Source organism: Suricata suricatta, chromosome 1, assembly GCF_006229205.1.
Source record: "Suricata suricatta isolate VVHF042 chromosome 1, meerkat_22Aug2017_6uvM2_HiC, whole genome shotgun sequence".
Lineage (NCBI taxonomy): Eukaryota > Metazoa > Chordata > Mammalia > Carnivora > Herpestidae > Suricata > Suricata suricatta.
In genome coordinates, this window is record NC_043700.1 from 182,248,341 (window position 1) to 182,273,346 (window position 25,006).

A 25,006-nucleotide genomic window follows, 5' to 3' on the forward strand; every position below is an offset into this window, starting at 1 on the left:
CGGTTACTCTTGTCCAGGCTGCAGTTCCCAAAGTCCGGACAAGGAATAGCGGTAGAGAGAGAGGAACGTGGATGGGTTCTGTTAAATGTAGAAAGGAGATTGATTCCTGGGAATTGGTGGCAGTTTCGAAGTGTGGGTTTAGGAACAGACAAGAAGGAAGAACATGTCCTAAGAGGTTGGCCTAGGTGACTAGAAACTGAAATGACATGTTGAGACGGAAAAGAAAATAGTCCCGGAGTGAGGTGGAAAGAGGGTAGGTCGGCTCTGGCCATGTTCTGTCTGCTGTGCCTCCTGGGTTCCCAAGCAGGGCAGCAGGTCGGACAGCCAGAGTCACACTGAGGAGCCCCCGGCAGGACCTGAGGGCCATGGCACAAACGTGGCTGTCCCTGGCAAATCAGAGAGAATCTAAATCCCCTGGTAAACAGAAATCTAAATGGAGATGACAATGGAAACCTTCAACCATCATGAAGATAAACCTATCTTCTGAATGTTTGTTTTCTTATATTAATCTTTGTGACCAAAAATCCTTTTTCCCTTTTTCTCAAGTAGGAAGAAGGAAAAACTTGAGTTTTCTTTTCCAGTGGCTCCCTAATGCCTCAGCCCTGGCCCAGTCTTCCAATTCTTTGCGGTGACTCCAGGAAGTATTCCTGTCACTGGATTCCAGGGCAGTTGGGCAGGTCGCAAAAACAAGCTTTTGCATCTCTCAAGCATTTCCAGAATGTTCTCCTGCCTGCTGTGTTTATGTTGGAACAGAAAATTTGTGCCTGATTTTATGATGAGCTTTTCTCAAGATATATAGGTTGCTGGCTCATCATATTATGTTACATCTCAGGACCCCTTGCACCTAGGTGAGGTGATGTAATATGAGGTATGACACTCGCCACCACAGAGGGCCACCAATGCGACCCCTGCTTCTAGAGTAATGCCTCGCTGTGTCATTTTCAGAGTGGATTTGCGTGGGGTCCCCAATATATTATTTTTGATATGTTAGAGTGTGGCATGTCTCCATATTGGAGTGGAAAACAGGAAATTTAATTATTAAGAAAACATTAGTCCTCCTTCACACCGGAATAATACAGATTAAAATAGGTACTGAGGCCCCATGGATACAACCAAATATCTAGGAATCGGAATCATTAGGAATCAAATCCCAGTGTTGCCTCTTACTTGGTCTATGAACTTGGATACATTTTCTGACCTCTTGGGGCATCAATTTCCTCATTTAAATTGGGATAACAAAAGTACCCCTTTGATTGGGATACTGCAAAGACTAGGAAATAATTCATTGCAAAACCCATAGCATTTTCATTGATTCACATATGAAATATTTAATACCTCTGGGTAACAAGTTTGTGAGCAGGGAGTGGAAGTGTTCAGCAGTCATGAAAAGACAACTATTGTTTTTCTTCAGAGTTTTGAAAACATTCTTGAAAATTTCTTCACAGGCATGTGAGCAAAGAGTGGAAGTGTTCAACAGTCATGAAAAGAGAACTATTGTTTTTCTTCAGAGTCTTGAATATATTCTTAGTTTACTTTTATTTTTTAATGTTTATTTGTTTTTGAGAGAGAGAGAGAGAGACAGAGCATGAGCCAGGGAGGGACAGAGATTGACACAGAATGCTTAACAGGATTCAGGCTCTGAGCTGTCAGCACAGAGCCTGACACAGGGCTCGAACTCACAGTTGGTGAGATCATGACCTGAGTCAAAGTCAAATGCTTAACCAACTGAGCCACCCAGGGGCTCCAAAATATTCTCGGTTTTCATTAAATGCATATTTAAATTATATAATTTAAATAATAAAAAAATCAAGTACTTACTTGCTGTGGAGTAGCTAGGTGTCTTGGGCTGTGTATGCAAAATGTAGAAGACTTGCATATAGATAGTACCCTCATAAAGCTTACAGGCGCCCAAGCTGTAAAAGGAAGTTATTCTTTCATTATAGTTATAAGTCCAGGGGCAAAGACTGAGTTTAGGGTACATAAAACATGAATCCATTCTAGTCATTGTTTTTAGATTTCGTAAATCACATTTCTCTTTGGAATGCTGGCAATTAATTAATGATTTAGTAGGTCAAGGATGAAGATTGAAATAGGTGAACTTTCCCAGGTGTTTGGGGGGAAAAGGCACTGATGTTATCTTTTGCTCAAGAGCCATATCTGCCGGTTGCCAAGTCTTGTCTTTCTGCCTGTTTTAATACCCATCTTTCCCAAGGCAGCTTCCCCTTGCACTAAAGAGTGAACTATAAGGAGCACTTTCCAAAGGGAAGTCTTGCATTGTGAGTTGAACCCTGAGATGTTCTTTCAAGACAGCTAATTTGCTATTTGGTAACGCAGCATTTAAAAATTTCTCTATTAAAACGATCACTAATGTTTATTGTTAAGTAAGATGCAATTTAACTGAGAATGAGCAAAATCCTGGCTGGCAGAAGAGAAGAAAAATGCAATCCTTGGGTCATGGGATATCAATCCCACGATGATAAATAAGAAAGGGGGGATTTAGAATGTTTTCTCTGTGTCCATCACCTACTCCTGCAGCCAGTCGACGTAAATGATGCTTCCTTATTACTCTTGTGTCTCGATGTAGAATTCTACAGATGTGGTGGACAGCCTTGCTTTGGGCTGTCTGTTCAAGAGGGGTAGCCCCAATCATTCAGTGTGCTTAGCACTAATTTGATGTTGGAACAAGTAGGAGGACAGTAGATGCCCTGAAGAATACTGTTCTGGATGAAGGAACATCATAATAGTGGTTAAGAGCCCAAACTCAAAGGCCAGCATCCCTGTTTTTGAATTCACTGTGTGATCTGAAGCAAATATTGAACTTCACTGTGCATCAGTCTTCACGTCTATAAAATGGGGCTCTTAGAAGGATTTACAGGGTTGCTGTGAAATTTCACAAGATTTATATCACTCAGTGCGTTCAGGATGGTGGCTGGCACACAGTAAGTGCTCTGAAACTGTTGTCTACCATTATTAAATGTGGTTGGTTCGGAGTAAACATGGTTTGATACAAGGATTCCAGGTTTGAAGTAAAAGCAGCTGAGGAAAGTGGAAAGACTTTGATAGTTAGTGAAAATAATCGACCTGCACTCCCTTAGCATGAGGGGGCGTCCACAAAAGGAAAGGCACTGAGATTGGGCTCCTTTGCTGTCTCCTGTCTCAATCTAGGAATGTGATGGGCAAAGGAATTTAGGGGAACCCTGTATGGCCACGCATGCTTCTGCCTCGGTCCTTGAGCGCATCATTTTTCCTTCAGCGTCTCCTGAGAGGGGTTGGCCAACAAGTGCAAAATGGGAGTGACTGAAATGGTAACATACAAATTAATAGAGTGCTGTCCATGTGTGTGTACAGGAGGTAGGCTTATAAGACATCATTATTTTCTAGAACCACGAGACACTGAAGAAAATCAGTGCTCTTCTCATCTTCCTGTTTCCAGACCTCTTCATGCACTCACTCCACTTTGACCTGTTTAAGTTTATTTTAATAAAAAAAAACCACACATTTTTCAAGAAATAGATGCTTTATGTATGGTTTCATTCTTTGGAGGGGGTGTATGTGTGCCACGTGACAAGTGGTTGCCATGGTAATTTCTCATTATTGTTGAATTGAAAAATAATTACTCTGGCAAAAATCCCACATAACCTGTCAGTGCTTAAGTTACAGATGCTGGGGGCCAGCCCTCGCACCGGGGTCCTGGTTTTGGTGGAGAGGGACAGAGATGGGAACAGGAGAGAATCTGGGCAGGAAGGAAAATGCTTTTGTGGATTTTTAAATGTAATTAAGCGTCTCATCGGCTGTTTGACCAGAGTGCATCTCTCATCCTCATATATGATTTGGCTGCCTTGGTACTCGGACTCACCTGTGAGATGGGACAAAAGGACCAAGAATTTTAATCACAGAAATCCATACAGGAGCTTATTTGGAGTGGAGAATCTTCTGTGGCACTTTTGCCTAATTAAAATATATGAGAATTATTGATATCACTCCCCCTTCCTGTGTTTAGGCTCAGTTAATTTCATATTCATTTACCTGGAGGCTTCTCTGTGCTATTGTTATTTTCCAGCTTTGGGAAAAGACTCTAGTTTTTCCTTATTAATATTCACTGAACACTAAATATGTACTGTTCAGATACCAAACAACAGCAAGGATTGAAAGGACCTGTCTGTTTGGAAAAGGCATGGCCTTGATCAGAAGCCTTGCGGCATGCAGGATGCACAGAGTGAGTTCCCCACCTCCTCCCACGCTGATTCCGTTTCAGGAGTTATTCTGAAGGACCACGAAGAGCCTATACTTTCTTCCTTCTGTCAGTGTCAGGAAATAATCCTCATTTTGGCTAATGAAGCCCCTGAGACACGCTCTGCCTTAAGAGAATAATAGGCAAATAGTTTAATTTCATTTTTAATTTAATATTTTATTATTATTCCATTATTGAATCTTCTCTGGACTTTTAGATGCCCATCTTTCTCCGGGCAGGCTGGGCTCTGTTTTGTAATTATATTGATCCTCTTATTAGCTCCCATTTGGGAAAACATCGCTGAGAAATGCACCTTGTTTCATCTTTGCCCACACATCAGTCAGACCAGAAATCTTCCATTTGGAAGCACAGAGTCCTCCTAATGTAAGAGCCAAAATATGGACAAGTATATACCGGGTGCTGCAGCACAGACACTTTAGATATATGCCCAGGACAACTTCCATGTGCGCACATGGGACAGTATAAAGAAACTTACCAGAACTCTGTTGTAATAGCAAGGAATTAGAAACTGTCTAGAGATTAGTAGCAAAATGGTTCAGTAAAACATATTACATGCAATCAGGGCACTACTATATAGCTTATACAAGGGAACAAGAGGCTCTAATATATAAAATAGATAGGTCTCTGAAAAGCAATGTTGAATGAAAAAAAAGCAAGCATAAAGAAAGGAACATAATATATGATATCATTTAAATAAAATATTAAAACTATAAAATAAGACTGTATATGAATGGAGTCATGTGAGTATAAAATGGGAAAGGTGGGGAGGAAGAATCAAATGAACTCCATGAGATAGTTGTTCATGGGAGCTTGGGGGAAGGGAGAAAAAAATACAGAGCAGGATATGGGGACCTAGGACATTTATTTTTATTTATAATTTTTAATTATTTTAAAAAGGAAAATAAGATAGCATTTTAATAATTGTTCATTCTGGATAATGGGCCCATGGGTCTTTATGCTATCTTCTACTCTCTATTTGAAAAAAAAATTAATACGGTAAAACCTCACTTACTTAAGTTATAGTCCGTGAAGTGTATTCATTAAACCAACATTTTGCTGAAAAGGAAAAGAAAAATACCCAAGAGGTGGTACAGTAGACAGGCAATGTGGGTGTGAGATAATTTTGAAAATTTCTGTCTCCATGTGAACCTCTCGCATGCAGTGGTGGGGACTCTGCTGATGGAAAGTGAGACCACAGAGATGTGACCGAGAGAGGGCTTGGCTGGAACACCATCTTAGTTCCCTGGCTACTGAGTTTAGACTCACAAGATTCCTACGGTACTAGAGGAAGAATTTGTGGCGTCTCTGTGCGTTTATTCCATTTTTCTGTTTCTTTACTAGATAATCTACAGGTGGGAGCTCGGTTGAGGATGAGCAATACCTAATGCCTAGTCCCTCCCCTAAGTATGTTACCATTTACTACACGATTATAAGGCAGTGAGTCAATTATAATTTGATTTGTGTTCTAACGGGGGCATAGTTTTCGAAGTTTCCTAGCACAGGAGATGGTAAAAAAAGGAGTCCCAAGACTGTGACTTGGCATTTGCTGCATATTTGGGGCCAAAAGAGCAATCTATGCAAAGACAGGGAGGCAGGTAATGGTTAACCAGGAACCTGGGTTCAGAAAGGTAAGTTGCCCAAAGTCCATTGTCTACGCAGAGGAAAATGAACTAGTGTTGGATCCTTTATAGTGTGGTAAGAATGGCTTTTCCCTGGATGCAATGTCTTTTTTTTTTAAGTTTTTAAGTCATTTATTTATTTATTTATTGAGAGAGAGAGAGAGAGAGAGAGAGAGAGAGAGAGAGAGAGAGAGAGAGAGAGAGAGAAAAGCAGAGAATCCCATGCAGGACAGCCCAGAGCCCAATGCTTGGCTTGAACTCAAGGACCAGGAGATCATGACCCAAGCCAAAATCAAGAGTCATATGCTTAACTGACTGAGCCACTCAGGTGCCCCTGGATGGACTGCCTTTTACCATGTATATACCAAATGTCATATCTATTATAACTGCTAGTAACTGATGTGCATGCCCAACCCACAGCGTAGGAATAAGACCTCAGGCCCTTTGTTTGCTTTTGAGGTCATTTACCATAGCCCTTACTTGGAAGTCCCAAAACATTGGTCTTGACTTACTTTTCAACCTCAAGACACTTCTTGGCTAATCTCCAAGTTAGTCTGACTTGAGGGGATTATCGCCTGCATGAAGTCAGAGTGGTCAGCCACACCTTCTCCTCTTCAAACTTCTGACTTAGTGAGCTTCTTTCTGGAATCTTTGCTTCTCAGAAGCTTGGCGACTTTACTCACACAGCCTCCTACTGGTCAACTTGCTAAGATTGGGTCTGCTCTCTGCTCTGAAAGGAGAACTGAGGATTCTGTGGTTCTTCCATTTCTCCAAAGATGGCGGCGCTAGGCTTCCAGTCAAGAGGAGGGAGTGCTACCATGTCAACCAGTCTGCCTTTATATGCCCTTGACTTCTTCTTGCTCTTCTTCACATGTGACCAAGCAGAGCACCTTCGGCTTTTGCAAGGCTGGATCATTTAAGGTGACTGACACCGTGAAGTTAAATGATGGAGGGACTGATACGTTATCATTGTCCACAGCGTATGAGGTGGCCATGAGCTTCTACCCTAGGGACTGTCAGATCTCTGCCAGAGGTTTCTTATTTGATTTCTCAGAAGCCTTTGTAGCTTCATTTCAGCCAGCCTGAACACCTAGCATCATTATTATGCAAATGTCTTCTACCAAATTGCCTAACTGATGCCAGGAACTATAGTCAGCAGCAAAATGGAAGGAAAAGATGTGCAAAGAGGAAGTTTATTTTCAGGAGAATGTCATGAAGTTGGAGGAAAGGGTACAACATCTGAAAACACCTGAGTCAGAGGTCTACTTAGGCAGAATTTCCTCTAGGGGAGGCCAGCTGCTTCTTCCACTCGTGTGAACCACCTTCATCTTCAACTTAAGGTGAAAAATCACTTTTTAAGCAGAATTTTTTGAGACTAATCATGGACTGGTAGTTCATCAGTTGTAACAAATGTCCTCTCTGGTGGGGGATACTGATAATGTGGAAGGCCGTGAAGAGAGGAGAAAGGGGATATAATAGATTTCTGTGTAGTATCTCCTAATTTTGCTGTGAACCTAAAACTGCTCTAAAAAAAGGAAATCAATTTTTAAAAATAGACGAGTTAGGCAGACTTTTAAGTGAACTTTAGATTTACCACTTTGCAGCTGTCTGATCTTTATTCAGGTGAACTTTTTTGAAATTCAGATGCTCTGTTTATAACTATGCTAAGGGTCAAATGAAACAATAATGAATAATAATAGCTTTCATTTATTGAACAGCTACTATGTGCTAGGCAGTTACTTTTTCAGTCCTCAGTCCACTGAAATTATTAGCACTTTATACACGAGCAAATCGATGCAAAGAAGCCAGGTGACTTGACTAAAATCCTCTCGCTGATAAGAAGCAGGATTTACATGTATGAAGTTTAATGGGACACTGAGGTTAAAGATGTCTGTTCTCTATAAGGCTCCCAACTCTGCTCCTTGGTAGCAATCAGAATAGTTGTGAATACAAGAGGGTTCAAGTCGTGTAAAGCACTTAGAAAATACGGGTTATGTGTACTACTGTTAACCCCGCCCCCACCCCCAGCCCCTCCCCCACCACGTGTTCCCTTCATAACCAGCTTCCTTCACACGCGCTCAACCCAAGTCTGGCCCATATTTGATGGTTAGCAAATTTTCGTTAATGCTTCCCTCCTTTTATTCCCTTTCCTACATAAACACCTGTCTTTATAATTAAAGACTAATTCCAAAGCATTTATAGCTATCTGTCTGGTGGCAGTTGACAATTATATTTAAAATATATAAAAAAAATTATAATGCCACTTTAGAAATATCAACCAAGAGACAAAGTAGGGTCATAGCTATCAAGATCTCTTGGAAACTTTGTAGAGTGAGTTTCGTGAGTTGGGCTTGTGATGGTACAATAAAGAATTCCATTCCTTCTCTCCCTCTTTCATTCATTCTATCAGTTAACCCCCAATATACATACTTTGTACCGTTTCTGTGTCTGGCGTAATTACATATTTCATCTTTATTTTTGAAATGTTCTTCTAAGATTCTTAACCAACCCAGTTGAGTTTTTTTGGTGTGTATAGTTACCTGATGTAAGCGGTTCCGGCCACACCTGTCCTGACACTTCCTGAGACCCCATTTCATCTTAGGTTCATTGCAGTTGGTTGAATCGAATGGCCTGTCCCCTTCTTGGATTCCTATGCTTGGCTCTCGCCGACACTCACTTGTCTAGGCAACATGGACCCTGTGTGGCTGCTCCTCGGCATTTGTTACCCCTGGCTTCAGCCCGAGTCCTTCTTTTTCTCCCAGTGACTTCGGGTCAGCCTTGGTTCTTCCCGAACCTTCCCTTTCACTGCTCCATTTCCTAGCAGAAATGCCAGAGACCCAGAGTTAGATTATGGAGGAATGGAGGTGTAGGATCTGATCTAGTCACTGGGCCTTTGAATAATCACTAGGGCAAAAGAGAATGGATACATTTCTGTTCCAAGTTTTAACTAGGTTACAGACCGGGACAGGTGCCATTGCCAGGTAAATGGGCTATAAATAGTTGAAATGATAGGGAAACATGTTTGATTTATCAACAGGCTGCTTTATAAAGTACATTTTTGGTGCAGTTCTTTAAAACATGCAATGTCTCCCCTCTTAAAAATGATATTAAGAATAATAAGGTAGGGGCACCTGTGTGGCTCTGTCAGTTAAGCGTCTAGCTTTGGCTCAGGTCATGATCTCTTGGTTCGTAAGTTCAAGCCCTGCATGGAGCTCTGTGCTGACTGCTCAGAGCCTGGAGACTGCTAAGCATTCTGTATTTCCCACTCTCTCTCTCTCTTTGCCCCTGCTTGCTTGTACTCTTCTCTGTCTCTGTCTCTCTCAAAAATAAATAAACTTAAAAAAAAAAAAAAGAGTTGGTAAGGTAGAGTCAGGAAAGGAAAATTTTACTGATCTTCATGGTGTCCTGGGCATTCCGCTGGGCACATTAGACTCACTAGTTTATTTAATCCTCATACCAATCCTGTAAGATGATTATTACTATTGTTGTTGTTGATGCATATACTCTGCGAGAAGATTGTTACTGCTGTGTTCTCATTCTCCTTATCTTCAACCTGCAAGTAAGGAAGCAGACTCAGGGAGTTTAGATAAATTGTTCACGCTCACTTAGCTGGGAAGAGGGAGTGTTGGATGAAGCCTGGGAATGAGGGTTGCTCGGAGGAGTAAGTTCGCCCCTGACGGAAGGTCCTCTGCTGTACCGCCCGTGCAGGCAGGATGCTGAGTGTCCTGCGGGGTGTGAGTCCCACAGCAGGGCCAGGGCCGTGAGGCAAGGAGCTGGACGAAGAAACCAATCCAAGACACAATACTTCCTTTTCACTCTCCCTCCCTTCTTTCTAAACCCTAACCCCGGCCTTAGCAGGCCTTAGCAAAGACTGCTGGGGAAGGGAGTCAGGCAGAGGCTGGGGCAGGGATGTCTGAGGGTCCGAGTCGGAATCCCAGCTGCACTACATCCGGGCTGAGCGTACTTGGCAAGTTACATTTTCCACCCGCACTTCGGCTTCTGCGGTTGTAAAACGGGGATAATACATCATGTGAGCAGCTTCATGCGTTCCCTGAACAACTGCTATTGAGTAATACCAAGGGCTCGATGCCATTCAGGGGCCTGGGAGATAGAGCAGTGAGCAAAGCAGAGCCCCTGCTTGGAAGGAAATGATATTATACTGGAGAGAAAGGAGAAGGACCAAAAAAAAAAAAAAAAAGAAGCAGGGAGGTATTAAGGAGTAAGAGGGAAAATGCACATAAAGCACTTAGAATAATGCTTGGCATGTGGTGAGCACTCAGTAAATGTTAACTATTATTCTTTTTCCATCTGTGTAGCAGTTTGAAATAAAATAAACCAATGTACCCAGGCTCTCAAATCGGTTTCTTTCACCGGATGCTTCTTTTACTTCTAAGCCCACTGAGTTCTCTGGAAACCCTGACAACTTCCACTGCGCACAGGCTTTGTGCTGTGGTCTCCTGTCTGGCGGGAGGCTGTCTGTTAGTTACTCACTTGGCTCTCTCCTGCCCGCAGGTTTGAGCCCTTTGAGGGGAGGGACCAGAGTCTCAACCAGCTGTGTACTCTGAGAGCCTGTACGTCATAAGTGCTCAATAAATGTTTGTTTTTTGGGGGGAAAAAGTGGGCAGAGGTAGTTTGTATGTGGAACCATGAATTGTCCCTGGTGCTTTTATATTTACTGTGTTTTACTAAGAAAAGTGTTGGCTTTTGGTGTGGTGATCGGGAGGAAGCCAGAAGAAAAAGAGACCCCAAAATTCATTTGCCTGAGTGGTTGCTTTTCTGAAACAAGGAACAGACAGCATCAATCTTCAGTGGCCCTTTAATTATTCTTGCCAGGACCGAAGGCTCATTCCTGCCGCCTGCCAGTGTCAACAACTCAATGTTGTCATAAGCAGAGCAACTTAGAGGGAAGAAGAGAGGCTTGCTGGGTTTCCACCAGGGGCACAGCAGCGGGGGCCTCGGAGTGGGGGCTGCGAGCCCTCCGCCCTCTCAGATGACAGGCGGCTGCTGAGCGTTCCCTCCTAAAATCTGGCACTAACCAGTGATTCCCTAGAAAAAGATTGTGCTTAAGATTTTGGGGGGTGGGTGGGTGTATCTGGAGGGCTCAGTCAGTTAAGTGTCCGACTTTGGCTCAGGTCATGATCTCATGGTTCGTGGGTCTGAGCCCTGCGTCCGAGTCTGCACTGACAGCTCTGAGCCTGGAGCCTGCTTCGGTTTCTGTCTCCCTGTCTCTCTGCCCCTCTCTCACGTGTGCACTCTTTCTCTTTCTCAAAAAAAACCCCAAAAAACATTAATTTAAAAAAGTATTTGGGGGCACATGGGGCAAGGCAGAGAGCAAGAGGCCAGGTAGGATTTCCCCTTTTGAATATGACACTACATACATAATTCATAGGGATAGAAGCCCCCTGCCCCGTCATGAGTCACAGCGATTTTAACTGCCTTAAATGGGGCCCATGTTGAAGTGCTTTCTGGATGAGCAAGAGAAAGGCTCAACCCAAGACAAACAGAGTTCACAGCGATAGTTTGCATTCTGCTGAACTGCTCTATTTTAATAATCATGTTCATAACAAGGCAACAAGACTGACCATAATCATAAAACAACTCTCAAGAACCATCCATATAGGAGTGATGAGGATTTCCGCAACTGTGTATCCCTCCGTATTGTCTGTATAGACCCACGTGGCAAACACGTATCTTGTGGGAATATTTGCATAGGGCAGGGCTACAAGTCACACCCACCCGTTTTTGAGTTAATTATCTTTTCAAAATGTACTCCCCTTAACCTACTTGTGGTATGGTGGTTTCTGTTTGTAAAATCAAAGAGCACAGAGAGAGAGAGAGAGACAAAAAGAAGTCGAATGTATTTTATATTGAATGTAAACCCTTTCGTTAGAAACGATCACATTCTGTTCCAAAGTACATTTGTTAAATGTCTCCCAAATACGTCCTCGAGAATTAATTTTCATTCAGTTTGCATTAACTAATTTACTGAATTGGAGTTTGGTCCCCATTTGAGGCCACTAATTTGAAGAGTGACCACACGCTCGCCCACTCGCCTTCTAGAAGACCCCCACACGGATGCTGAGTAACCAGCGAGTGGTGACTGGGCTTTGCTTTCTTTTTCCTCTTCCTCCTTTGAGATATTTTCTGTTCTTGCCTGTTAAATAATTATCTGTCTCTTTGCAGGACAGCGACAACCTCTGGTGGGACGCATTTGCCACTGAGTTTTTTGAAGACGACGCCACATTAACCCTTTCATTTTGTTTGGAAGATGGACCAAAGCGATACAGTAAGAAAGCAATTTATTTTTCTAATATTCCTTGTTTTTGCGCCTGTAAGAAACCCATGGGGGTTTCCAGAGAATAGCACAGGGCTGAGGGTCTGACAGTAACCTCCCCATTCCTGACAAGGCTCTTGCTTCCCATCAAGGCATGGTCGCCGGGTGGCAGGCAGAGTCGGCCGTGGGAGCTTTCCTACGAGGCTTACAATGTTTGGGCACCTGCCTGTTGAGTGAGTGAGACAAACATAAACCAAATCACCCACTGACAAGCGGGAGCTGGATTGCAAAGATTATATCCACTTCTTTCCTGTGACCCTCCTTTCTCCTCGACAGCTGGCACTTAAGGCCCAATGTTCTGTGTCTGAAGGTTCCTTTAAAAATAAGAAATCCTCGCAGTCACTGTATCAGCCCTATCCTTCTCATTTCTTCTTATCAATTATCTCAGGTATTTATTTGACAAGTGCTATCTTTTTTTAGGGGCAGGGGAGGCCACAGTGGCTTTAGCATACAGTTTGGGATTAGTGTTGACAGAATTATAGTTCCATGTCTTTCCAGAGAGTGATAACTCTGTAAAGATTCTCAAATTACTGCCTGTGGCACCTTGGGTAACAGCTGATCTGTCCTGATTAGGGTTCAGCTAACTTGTCAGAGATCAGATTTGCTAGTTGTGCTATAAGACCAAGAGGCAAAGATACATCAGCACGAAAGCAATTAATGTCTGGTCAGATCAGAAAGAGATGTGTTTTCAGAAATCAGCGTTGCATGTATGAAAGGATCTATCAGAGTATAAAACATCCCAAATGTCACAAACCCGGAGATGATGATGGATCCAACCGCAATATGTCTGAACAAGTCAATCCAGAGCACCAGGATTATTGTTAGATAATAAGATTCGTGATAAACATGATGAAAAGATCTGATTGTTGCTATATGTATTTCAAAGTCTCTGAGCTGTTTTTTTTAAACTTTAGAGGACTTTGGACAACTTAATGATATTTAGACCTGTTTTATGATGGGCTGATTAATTACACATATATTTGCATGGTGATTTTGCCCAAGAGGCAAACTGGGGGGAAGCAGGGCAACTTGCTGCCCAGTCGGAACTCTTTGCCAGGAGTGTCTCTTTAGATTTCTTTGTTGTGGGCTTTTAAGGGTGTGGGACATTTCTAATAAGCATTTTGGGAGCGAGGGGTGTGGGTATGCCCTCAGTGGGTGGTTTCAGAGTGTCATTGCATTCAATTTAAGGACTCCTGTCGTAAGCACTGGTAATCCCAACTCATGGGGTCCTGAAGAGTTAACTTGCTTTCCTATGTGTGGATGCCCCCAAGCAGCTTCATGTCCTGGAGAGTAAAAGAGTCGGGTGCAGAGAAACTAGTGTTTCAGAAGTCCCGGGAGATAAATGAACTCAGCAATCCAACAATTACTCTCTCCCCAAAAGCCTGCCTGATCAATGGTGAATAATTTCGAACCATGCAGTCATCCATCCTCTGAGTCTTCTTATTTTCTTTTGAGGCATAAGCTCAGATAACTTCAAGTTATCATTGTTTTATGTTCCGCTGCTTTTTTTTTTTTTTTTTTTTTTTTTGGTGTGTGTGTGTGAATCCATCAGAGTCTGCTCAGGGAACTAGAATTACAATTTTAAAGCCTGTACCAATGCAACAGGGGCTCCATCTTCCCTCTGCCCACCCTCTCACCCCAACGCCATCTGAGGGTAAGGCACGATCAGGATCCCTTTAAGATCTTACTGATATCCATGCACGGGAGTAAATGCCTGACTCTAAGCCATTGTTGTCCAGGTTTCTTTGTTTCTGTGAGCCAAAATATTTCCCGAGCAGAGAAGAGAAACAAAGATGATTGACAGTTTGGAGCCGAGTCTCATCAGCTGCTTTGCTGACAGCCTGGTGATGTGCACATGCTACTGATGTGCCGGCAAGTGACAGCTGATTGACAGCCCAGAACGGGGAGACAGGGAAGATGAAGGATGCTTAGAACGCCTGCCGCACACTGTTTATGCGGGGCTCCGAGCTCTGGCGCCGCCGTGTTAACCCATGCGCGCCCCAGGCGGTCCGTGCCGGGTCGGGAGCGCACCTGCTGGCCCTGGACTGGGGGCTACAGCTCTTTCTTGAAGCCTCCTAGGGAGCTGACAGCCTTGTGTTCCTGAGAAAGAAAACAAGGCTCGGCTATTACATTTCTATACGTTAAGAATTTCCCCCAAATTACATTTATCTTGGGTACCAAGAAATATGCCAGATAGGGTTTATTTACCCCTTCTGGAAAAAATAAAATTTCCTTCTCTCTTCGCATCTCTCTGTGTTTAGAGGGTCCCTCTGGCTCTGAGATATCTTATCTCCAAGCTATAGTAAATCCTAAAATATGTGTTTCCTTATTTATTTGGTGTCTGTCACCATTCCTATTAGAATGTCTTCTCCCTGAGAACACGAGCTTCGTATTGTTTATTGCTGAATTCTCAGATTAATACCGGGACTTGTAGGTAATAGGTGCTCAGTAAATATTTGTTGAATGAATAATTGAGTGAGTAATGGACATCTGGGCAAAAGTTCATAACGCCAAACACAATGTTGGCCAAACAATTCCTTGACTGAAATTGCTGGACTTTCTAAACTGGGAAAAATGTGATCTACACCACTGCTGGAGTTTTCAAATGGGCCATAGGATATGGTTTGATCTACTTGAAATGAAGGGGGAACCAGTGAGATAATAATTCAGGAAGTCATTATGCTTTCCAAGATGGATTACTCTTTCTCTTAGAGAGCTCCTCTGTATTGATCATGTTCCTTCAACCACCCTGGTCCTCAGCCCTTTCCTCTCCTGAGTGGGGAGAGACTCCTTTCCCCGCAGGGTGGGTTACGACTAGGCAGGTGGTGACTGTTGATGTTTTCCTGGAAGACAGGGGGCGAGGGTGCTGTCCAGAGGTGCCAGGTGGGCAAGGTTACTGCACCATGAAATTGAGCTGTGTGTCCCTGCCCCAGCCTTGGGGAAGATTCAGTAAGATTCTTCAATAGCTGGAAAAGTGAACTGTTCCGAGAGGTAGTTTTCTCCATGGATGATGTGGAATCTCAAGTGGGTAAGAAAGCAGCAACAAGCAGTTCCCTCTTTGTCAGCAGATCAGTAGTTAAAAGAGTTAGAGCTGCAAAGCAGTCGTTGCTGAAAATGGAAACTTGGTCCAGAGAGCCCCAGCTGGTGAGTCATTGGGGCCTCAGGCTGTTTGACTCCAAAGCCAAAGCCAGGGCACCTTCCTTTCCCTCTCCCCTTCCCAATTCCACACCATCCCAGAGCTAAAGGGAAAGGAATGGATTTGTCAATTCACACATTTCCAGGAACATAAATCACAAATAATTACTGTGGCTTAGTTGACAGGGAAGGCAAGGGAGGCAGAGGACTGGGGTGCTCAAAGCCCTCTACACACTTACTTTATAATTCTACATCCTGAGTGGTGAGTTGTCTCCTTTCCCTAAGTGTATGGGAGCGATCATTCTCAAGTTGATCACTCACAGTGGGCCTCCAGCAAGCATTTCTAGTCCTCCAGTCCTTTCTGGGAACATCGTGGAGTTGTGTCCCACACTAATCTCTCCCTCTGTGACCGTCACAAACACGCTTTGGGTAATGGTACTGGTAAGACCTTCCGGAGACCTAGGCTGTGTGCAGGTCCATGCTGGCCATGTTCTTCATCTGTAGGAAATAATGTGTTCTCACTTCATTCAGGAAATCTCTCTTTTCTGGAAGAGATGCAAAGAAAAAAGTTCTCTTGACTCTCATGACATTGGAGAGCCCAGGAATTTGCACTGTGTAATAGAAAGAGCAGAAGGATCCCATGCAAACATTTTTGGGTGTCAGTTTGTACTTTGATTAGTGGACAAAACCTCCATTTCCTCATCTGCAAGATGTAATACTACCATCACTGGCTTGGGGTGAAAATTAAATGAGATAATACAGTCCAAAAGCCTCAGACCATTTGAAACACTATTATTAGTTTTTTAAGTTTATTTATTTATTTTGAGAGAGAGAGAGGGAGAGAGAGAATCACAAGCAGGGTCCACACTGTCAGCTCAGAGCCCAAATTGGGGCTTGACCTCCTGAACAATGAGATCATGACCTGAGCTGAAATCAAGAGTTGGATGCTAAACTTGACTGAGCCACAACAGCGCCCCCAGCACTATTATTATTGATAAAAATACACAGCCTCGGCATTACCATAGCTTCTGTGCCTTGAAGAAGCTTACCATTGGGCAGGTGTTTTTCAAGTGGACTCAATGTGCAGAGACTCACAGGTCAGCTGGAAGGCACATGACCTCTCTGAGGGGCAGTTTCTACTGAAATGCAACATTGAAGAGACTATATGCTCTCCAGCTTTCAACTACAGAAACTCAGTTATTTCTGGTATGTAGATTATGTTCAGGAGGAGGGAACTAGGGAAGGGTGACTGAAAATGTGTGGGGCTTTGTAATTCCAGGGGCTGAAGACTCCAAACACTAAACCAGGTCTAGGTTGGCATTGCCTTGAACAGTAGGGTAAAAAGTGATGTAATTACTAAGTTGCTATCGTGTTTCAGGGCACTTCCCATTGGCCTACTTTTCAAGGAAAAGGGTTCAGGTAGGGGGTTGGCGTCTGATAGCTGAGCTCAAACGTGGCTTTGCCTTTTACTACTTGGTGTACTTCCCTTTCTAAGCATCAGTGGCCTCATGTGAAAAGTGAGGGCTTGATGTAGTGATGTGTATAAAGTTCTCAGCACTTTCCAGCTCCTTGAAAATGCTCCTTAAATAGCTATCTTTTGACTGAATTCTAATGTGTGCATTGCTGACCCTAGAATGAGATCCACGACAATTCAGATAAAATTGTCATTAATCCTTTAACTACTGTTTGTAATTTTGGGTTGGTGGGCCCAGCAATTTTCTATCACATATTTGTTATTTCAGCTTGACTTCCATATTCTGTCTGGACTAAGGATGTCTGGCATGACTACACATTTACATAATCACATTAGCCAAACACTATTGTTTTTCTCTCTGTGGCTGCTGGGGGCACATTTCACTCAACAACAAACAAAGAAGATTGTTTTAGGACGAAGCGTCCTCCATATCATTCTTTTCTTGTTTTCCTCAGCCATTAAGTCCCACTGACATTGTGAAGATTTACCAATTGGCCCCTCTGTGGAGCCATTTCTACACTTGCTGTTTCTCTTTAACATTTTCTTTCTCATATCCCGTTTTTTTTTTCCCCCTCGAAAGCTCTGGTAGCATTGCGATATTGACTAAGGTCTTCAATGTTGTCTTATGATATGTGTTTTTATGCGTGTGTATTTGGATGTGTCCCCCTAAGGCAGAGAAATTCTATGGGGCTCAAGCAGCTTTACTATCTCTGGTTACTATTTTTCTCCTACTTTTTATTGGTTCACCTCGTCCAGCTGTGTTTTTATTGTGCTCGCTACATAAGGATTCTGAAAGCATTTCCCCTCTCTCCCCAACTTTCCCTTTCTCTAATATCATATTGCATAGTTAAAAATGTACTTCTGAGAAAATCACTCCTCGAATATATGCATAGGCGTTTTGACACAACATTTAATAGCTACTGTGGCGTGGATGTGGCCACTTTGAAAAGTTACCTACAAAAAGCATGCACTACAGCACATGGGGAGAAGGGATATACAAGGCAAGAATCTGTGCATGTGTACCTTAGGGGGACACATCCAAACACAACTGATCTCTATACAGTTCACCTGAGATCTGAAAGGCACAGGTTTGTGTAGCTGGTGCTTAAAAACCCTGTGCTTTCTCAAGAGACATCTGCTAGCTGGTCCTTGGGATCTTCCTCATAAAAGTAATTTTGTTTCTATGAAAACTCTCATTAAAAAATTTATTTATTTTTGAGAAACAGAGAGAGTACAAGTGGGAGAGGGGCGCAGAGAGAGAGAAAGTGACAGAGAATTCAAAGCAGGCTTTGTGTTGTCAGTGCAGAGCCCGACATGGGGCTTGAACTCATGAACCAAGAGATCATAACCTGAACTCACATCAGACATTCAACTGATTGAGTCATGCAGGCACCCCCAAAAACTCCTCATGAAAAAAAATTATGGTGGTAGAGATCAAAATCATGGACTTTGGATCCATGCAGATTCTTTTTGAGTCTTTGTTTCCCTAGAGCATGTGACAGGACATTAAGCATGTGGCATAAACTATCTTCACCTCCATTTTTTCACATGAAGCATTAAGATAATAATGCCAAAATTAGAGAGTACTTGTGAAAATTAGGCGAAGTTAAATAACATGTAACTTTAGCTTAGTGCTGTCTGTGGAAAGCATACAATAAATATTTATTGCATGAATAAATAAATGGAATTAAAATAGAGGATAGTTCCCATTACTCATTCAGTCATTTGACATATATAGCAGGGAAAATTTGGGATTTGAACAGATCAGACCTATCCTCTTTTTATATGGAAAGCTTTAGAATTTAAAGACCATTTGGGAAAAAAGCTGAATGAAAGGTAGTGATTTAAACAAAAAGTCCCAAATTATTACAAGTATAACCTGTCCAATGAAGGGTAAGATTTCCATCCTCTACTTTGCTGTTGAACTCCTGGGCACCTGGGTGGCTCAGTCAGTTGAGTGTCTGACTCTTGATTTCAGCTCAGGTCATGATCTCTTGGTTGTGAGATAGAGCCCTGCGTCAGGCTGCACGCTGAGCATGGATCCCTGCTTGGGATTCTCTCTTTCTCTGTCTCTCTGTCTCTCTGTCTCTCTGCCCTTCTTCCACTTGTGTTCTTTCTTTCAAAATACATAAATAAACTTTAAAAAACATTAAAAAACCCTATATCTTACAGAAAATAATGTGCCTTCTCAGAGTAAGCCTTGATGGTTAGTTACTGGATGGTTATGGCATTTTTGTTTCATACTCATGTAGATGTCTTTGTCTCAGAAGACTCTGAAAAATGCTTTCCTTTGCCTGGAGCTGCACTAAATGGTTTCTGGATGGCTCTACCCTCTGAAGTTATGGTTTTAGTGTGTATTCCTTTTAAATAGCAGTCTTCATTAAGCTGGCAAAATTTGGAGTAGATCAAGTTAGGATGAAAGCAGACTTTCATTTGAAATTCATTTGTTCCTGTACTCATTCCTTGATTCATTCATTCAGAACTCAACAAGTTTTTGCTATTTGCCAGACATTGTCATAAAGAGACAGACAATTTTTGAAAGGAAGACAGTTCATCACAAATTTTTCCATTTACTTTTGATTTCATTCTATTTAAAACTCTTACCTTAAGTTAACATAATCAACTAAGTAGCTCAAAAAGAAAATATTCTTATGACATTAATACAAAATCTAGGACTAGCTATAAAAAAGACTTAAGAGAAAGCTCACAACTGATAGATGAACAGACAGACTTTTGAAAGGGAGAAAAAGAGGTGGGATATCTTCCCATTTGTGGTTTCAAATTGATGGTATCAACAGTTGCAAATGGATGGTAACAATAGATTGAGTAGACATTATATTCTCTCATCAGTAATAAATAAGTACCACACTAATGGTCACATGAACAGACACATGACAGAAAAGTGTTTTGAATAAAGTGCTATACAAGTTAAAGGTACAATTATCATTGTATTTATAATTGACATTTAGGATTTGGTGACTTTTAATTTTCCCTTTATATGTCAAACTGTTAAGAAATATGGGATGATTGTTGGATCTTTTCTCATAGGGTTAAAATTCACTGTCAAACACACAGACTTGAGCATGTCAGGCCTCTGACTGTTCTTAAGAACTTGGTGGGGAGGTCGGAATGAGGTCCTAACTAGGAAATGGACATTATATGTTGTTTTTGAGACTCTGTGTGACTAAGATATTTATGGGATCCTGGCACATGCATTTCCTGATTTTTGGGTTCATGAAATATATTCCTATTCCTATGTCCTTCCTATGGCTCTCAAACCAAGATGGCAATACACTATAGTAGGTAAGAGGATAAATGTGGCATTTTTTTCACTATCACAATGGTAGGAGGTGCTAGCGGTATTTATTGTCTGAGGGCTAAAGAAAATAAATTTATCACACAACAAAAAACTATTGAGAAACATCTCACTGAATCCTCTTCACCTCCAATTTACTCATCAAAGTACACAAATGCAATGTTTGGGACATATTTACACTACAAAACTATTTGTTGTTTATCTAAAATTCAAAATTAACTAGATATCCTGTGGTTTTCTATTCTTAGATCTGGGAGCCATACTTGACCCTTCAAGCATCCCAGTTTATTCTCAGATATGAAATCTGGATAATACCAGAGTGGCTCCAATGCAATGTGAGCATGACCCACCATATGAAAAGAACTCTAGGAGATTTACCCATTCCTGTTATTCACAGTGGTCTTGATTCTGTTTATTTTCAGCAAATGCACTCACCAGTCCCACCTGAAGAATGAAACATCTCAGTGGAGGGTGGGAGTGCAGGTTGAAGCCTTCCTAAATTTAAGTCCGAAGCCATATTGGAGGCACTCTGTGGTTGACTTTGCCAGCATTTGTGCTGATGCTGAGCATATATACATGAGTGTGATAATTGCCTGTCTTAAAGGAGCTTACGGTTTAACGAGGGAGTCAGACACATAAACAATTAACTCTAATGCAATAACATCAACACTGAAGGAGTAGGGGGAGCTAAGTACCATGGGGCATTGAGAAGGGAGTGATCAAATATGCTCTTAGTGAAAAAAGACTTAGGCTGGCAAAGACTTCTTTCTAAACTTCTAAAACCCTTTGTTTTCCACAGCCATGACACAAAGCATCAGGCCACAATACCTTGCAAATATAAGGCTTTTGTAGTGAATTGAGTAAATGTTGCAGCTCTGGTCAGTAGCAAACATATCACTCAAGGGGGCTGATTATTTAGATCACAGACACGTTATCGCACATATGATTTTCCCCAGTTTAATAAGTTTCTACCAGCATAATCTCAAGTTGTAGCAACTCATTTTGTGTTGTGGAGTAACAAAAATGTCAAAGAGCAATTTGGAAATTTAGCTACAAGAAGAACAAGGACTTGAGACTCACATCTACCCAACCTGCAACACCAGGATTGATTTTTTTTCCTTTAGTGCTTTGGGCTATGTGTTGGTAATTTCACTACTTACTTAGTCTGCTAATCTATTAAGTCCAATTGTGGCACCAAATTTCATAGAATAAGTAATCCTCAGCAATGGTTAACTAGGTACGTGAATCTTATTGAATGAATCTTAATGGACATAATTTCAGTTGAAACACCTATTTATCTATTGAAGGGCTTTCCATGTGTCCTGTCAATAAGAAGATGAATGAGCAACATCTCTTGCCTTGGAGCAGCTTAAGGTCTAGTGAACTATTGTTTCTACGACTTGATTATCAGCAGGTTTTAGCCAGATCTGCATAAATACATGCCTTCGCTTTTGATTGTGAACCTGTTCTTAATAATGGGCACCACTCTATTTTTAGACTCTATATCCAAATGCAATATTGGTATCATTTTTAACATAAAGCATTTTGAAAAACCAGTGTGAAGCTGAGATGTATGTAGTATTTCCTTTGTATAATTCTGGTTTGTGATGCTCTTGTTTAGGGGGGTGACTTTATTTGAAAGCATCTTCCCCACAAGTCAGTGTATAGCTTAACTGTCACTTTTGTGCTGTGTTTTTAGGTTGTGGATGTATCTTATTTATGCAAATGAAGTAATATAGAGCATTTGTTGCAGTTGGGATAAATGAGCATTCTTCTACCACTGTAATAAGCAATGTTCAGGTGGATTTTATTAAGAATGTAGAGGGTCCATGACTTTTAAATCACCTATCATGGTGTGTTTCATTATTTATTGTTTAATCAAGCTAGTCATGTTGGAATATCTGAAATCAGGAGCTTATAGAACGTGGTGCCTTCATGTAGTTTGCTTTTATTATTAATTCCAAGAGAATCAGCTTCACACAACTATTATGATGTACTTGTTTATTTTTATGAAGTTGATCCTTTCCCAACTGGTGTTGTCTTTACTCTCTGATGATAACTTTCCTGGTGCAACATGTATCTTTGACTTTTCAATAAGTCAGGAGGAATTCAAACCGACAGCAACTGAGACTCATAATCATTTTGAAGATCTGTAGAAGGAGGAAGTGAGGTCACTTGGGAGCATGATAATAAAGCTACTCCTTTTTTATGAGACAAGTTCTCCATCTTATCTAGAATAAACAGAGCATTACATTATTTTTGCAAACTTTTTGTTTTGTTTCTTCTTTTTTAAAAAAATTTTTAGTTAATTTTTTATTATTTTATTTTTTAAAATAGTTTATTGTCAAATTGGTTTCCATATAACATCCAGTGCTCTTCCCCACATGTGCCCTCTTCCATCACCAACACCTCCCTTCCCCCTCCACCTCCCCCTTCAACCCTCAGTTCCTTTTCAGTATTCAATAGTCTCTCAGGTTTTGCGTCCCTCTCTCTCCCCAACTCTTTTTCCCTCTTCCCCTCCCCCTGGTCCTCCATTAGGTTTCTCCTGTTCTCCTGTTAGACCTATGAGTACAAACATATGGTATCTTTCCTAAAAGTATATGTATCTTACTTCATCCTGCCTTTGAATAATCTTATTTACAATTTGACTGTGTGTCTTTGTTTTACTTTGAAAAATACATTATTTGTTATGCCAGCATGAGTTAGTTACATTGGGAGCAATGAAAAAACAAAGCGTTCTTCCAGATCCTATTAGGAGGCAAGCCTAGTGAGTAATGTTTGGGAGGGTATGGCCTCTCAGATGCGCTACTCTCTTATTTCACTTCAGATAGTTCTCAGTGAAAGAATGACTATTCATGTGTGTATTTCGGAATTAAGGCAAGCTTTGAAAATAGTCAAAAATGGAAGTTAGCTACCTGAGAGATGTAAAATCTATGTAAAATTTACTCTGGAAATGTTTGTCATGCTATACTTGTGAAGCAGTACTTGCATTTGATGAAATCAGCTCTGTTTATTCACTCTTCAGTTGAGGTGTTTAAGAAAGTCCAACTTTTATGCATAAAAAACAGTAACTGTCAACTTTTCTGAGATTGCTTGCATAAAATAACTGAATGTTCTAATGTTTATTTGCTTCTCTTCAATAGAACCATAAGAGAAATGATAAATCGTATTTGAGTGACTATGTAAATAAACTGTTAATTATACCTTTAACAGTTCTTCCTACTTCTAGACACTGTACTCAAATGTATTTCCTATAAAATGCTTTAGTACTTTGAGATCTATTGCTTTTTTTTTAAAGGCAGGCCCCAAAATCAGTAATTGTGAGAGTTATTATTCAGGCTCGCAACAGTGAGGCAGCTATTTTTCACTTGATAATTGCCTTGTTAAACTAATGTCAGACCAGAACCATGCCTTATTGAGGAAAATGGTCCACCAGCCCTGTGCAAGCAGGCCCAGCTGTGGAAATATTAAAAGATTTATTAAATCCAGCCTTGCCTTGAGCATTGCCCCAGCGACATTCCTTATGGAAGTTCTAAAAAGTTGTGTGTTTCTCTTGAGATGTTTGTAGTATCTTTCTGAGGTCCCTTTGTATCTCTTAACAGTTGACATTTCCACTGTGTTCTTCCCATTCTTCACTCTGGGCTTTGCTGCCAACCAGGGCCCTGTTTCATTGGTACTATCTGCATTCAGAGCCTTTGGGAAAAGAAGGAAAGATGCAGGGAAACAAGAGGCACATATGATACCTTTCCCCTTCCTACTTTCCCTGGTTTTGTGTTGCAATTTTATTTATTACTTCTTTCGTTTTGAAAAGAAAATTCTAAAAAACCCATAAGACCCTCTAATATTAGCTATGGTTTTGTCGAAAAAAGGAAACAGATTCCAATGTTTAGTCCAGAATAAGTAATCTTGCAATGGTATTATAATTTGAAAGAAAAATGAGCAGATACTTAGGGGGATCTTGTGTCTACATTTTTCAAATGTGTCTAGTAGTAATCTCCTGGATTGGTGAATGAGTTAAAATGGCAAGCATTCTGATAATCCTTTGCAGTTTATAAAATTCTTTCATAAATCAGGACCATCTGTAAGCTCATGGAGGCTACTCTTCTCTGTAGTCTCTGGGCCCACGGTTACTGGCTGAGTAGGACTGCATGGCAGTGTCTCATTCCATCCTTCCTATGTGCCCAGAAGCAGGTGTTGTATTGACCGTTTGTACTGCAGGGATGAAGAAAGTGAGGCCCCTGAGTCTCAGAACTCAACTTTCCTGCCATAGATGCCCATGTTGTGGACCTTCTCATCCCGCTACTCAGCACCATTTTTAAACAGTAGAGAATTTTTATTTTTTAAAAAATTTTTAATGTTTTATTTATTTCTGAGAGAGAGAGAGAGAGAGAGAGAGAGAGAGAGAGAGCATGTGAGCAAGCAGGGGAGGATCAGAAGAGAGGGAGATACAGAATCTGAAGACAAACTCCAGGCTCTGAGCTAGACGTCAGCACAGAGCCTAATGCGGGGCTCGAACCCATGATCTGCGAGATCATGACCTGAGCCAAAGCTAGACGTTAAACTGACTGAGCCACCCAGGCACCCCAGTAGAGAATCTTTAAATGTTACCTGTTGGATGAAAAAAAATCTAATTCTGGAGACTTTTCTTCTTTCCTCATCTGCTCCTACCAGAAACAGCACAGGTTAAGAATAATTAGTTCTTAATGGCAAATGCATACCCCCAGCATATTTTTCTCATCATAGTTAAGTGCAGATTGCTTAAATCCCTCCAACGTTGCTGCGACAAAGCTGACATTTATAAATTTTCTTTCTCAGCGCAGTATGGGATCCTCCATATGTCTTCCATAATAACTATCTATGTTTTCAGGGAATCTAA

The 25,006-nt window shown here is 41.4% G+C and overlaps 1 protein-coding gene across 9 annotated transcripts in view; it reads left to right on the top strand.

Annotated features, from left to right (window-relative positions):
- Positions 1-25,006, top strand: part of LDB2 (LIM domain binding 2) — a 376,577-nt gene that overhangs the window by 128,523 nt on the left and 223,048 nt on the right. For all 9 annotated transcript variants that reach the window (XM_029948404.1, XM_029948414.1, XM_029948408.1 and 6 more), the window contains exon 2: positions 12,055-12,157. In XM_029948404.1, coding sequence (XP_029804264.1) covers positions 12,055-12,157 — 103 coding nt within the window. The remainder of the gene's footprint in view (positions 1-12,054; positions 12,158-25,006) is intronic.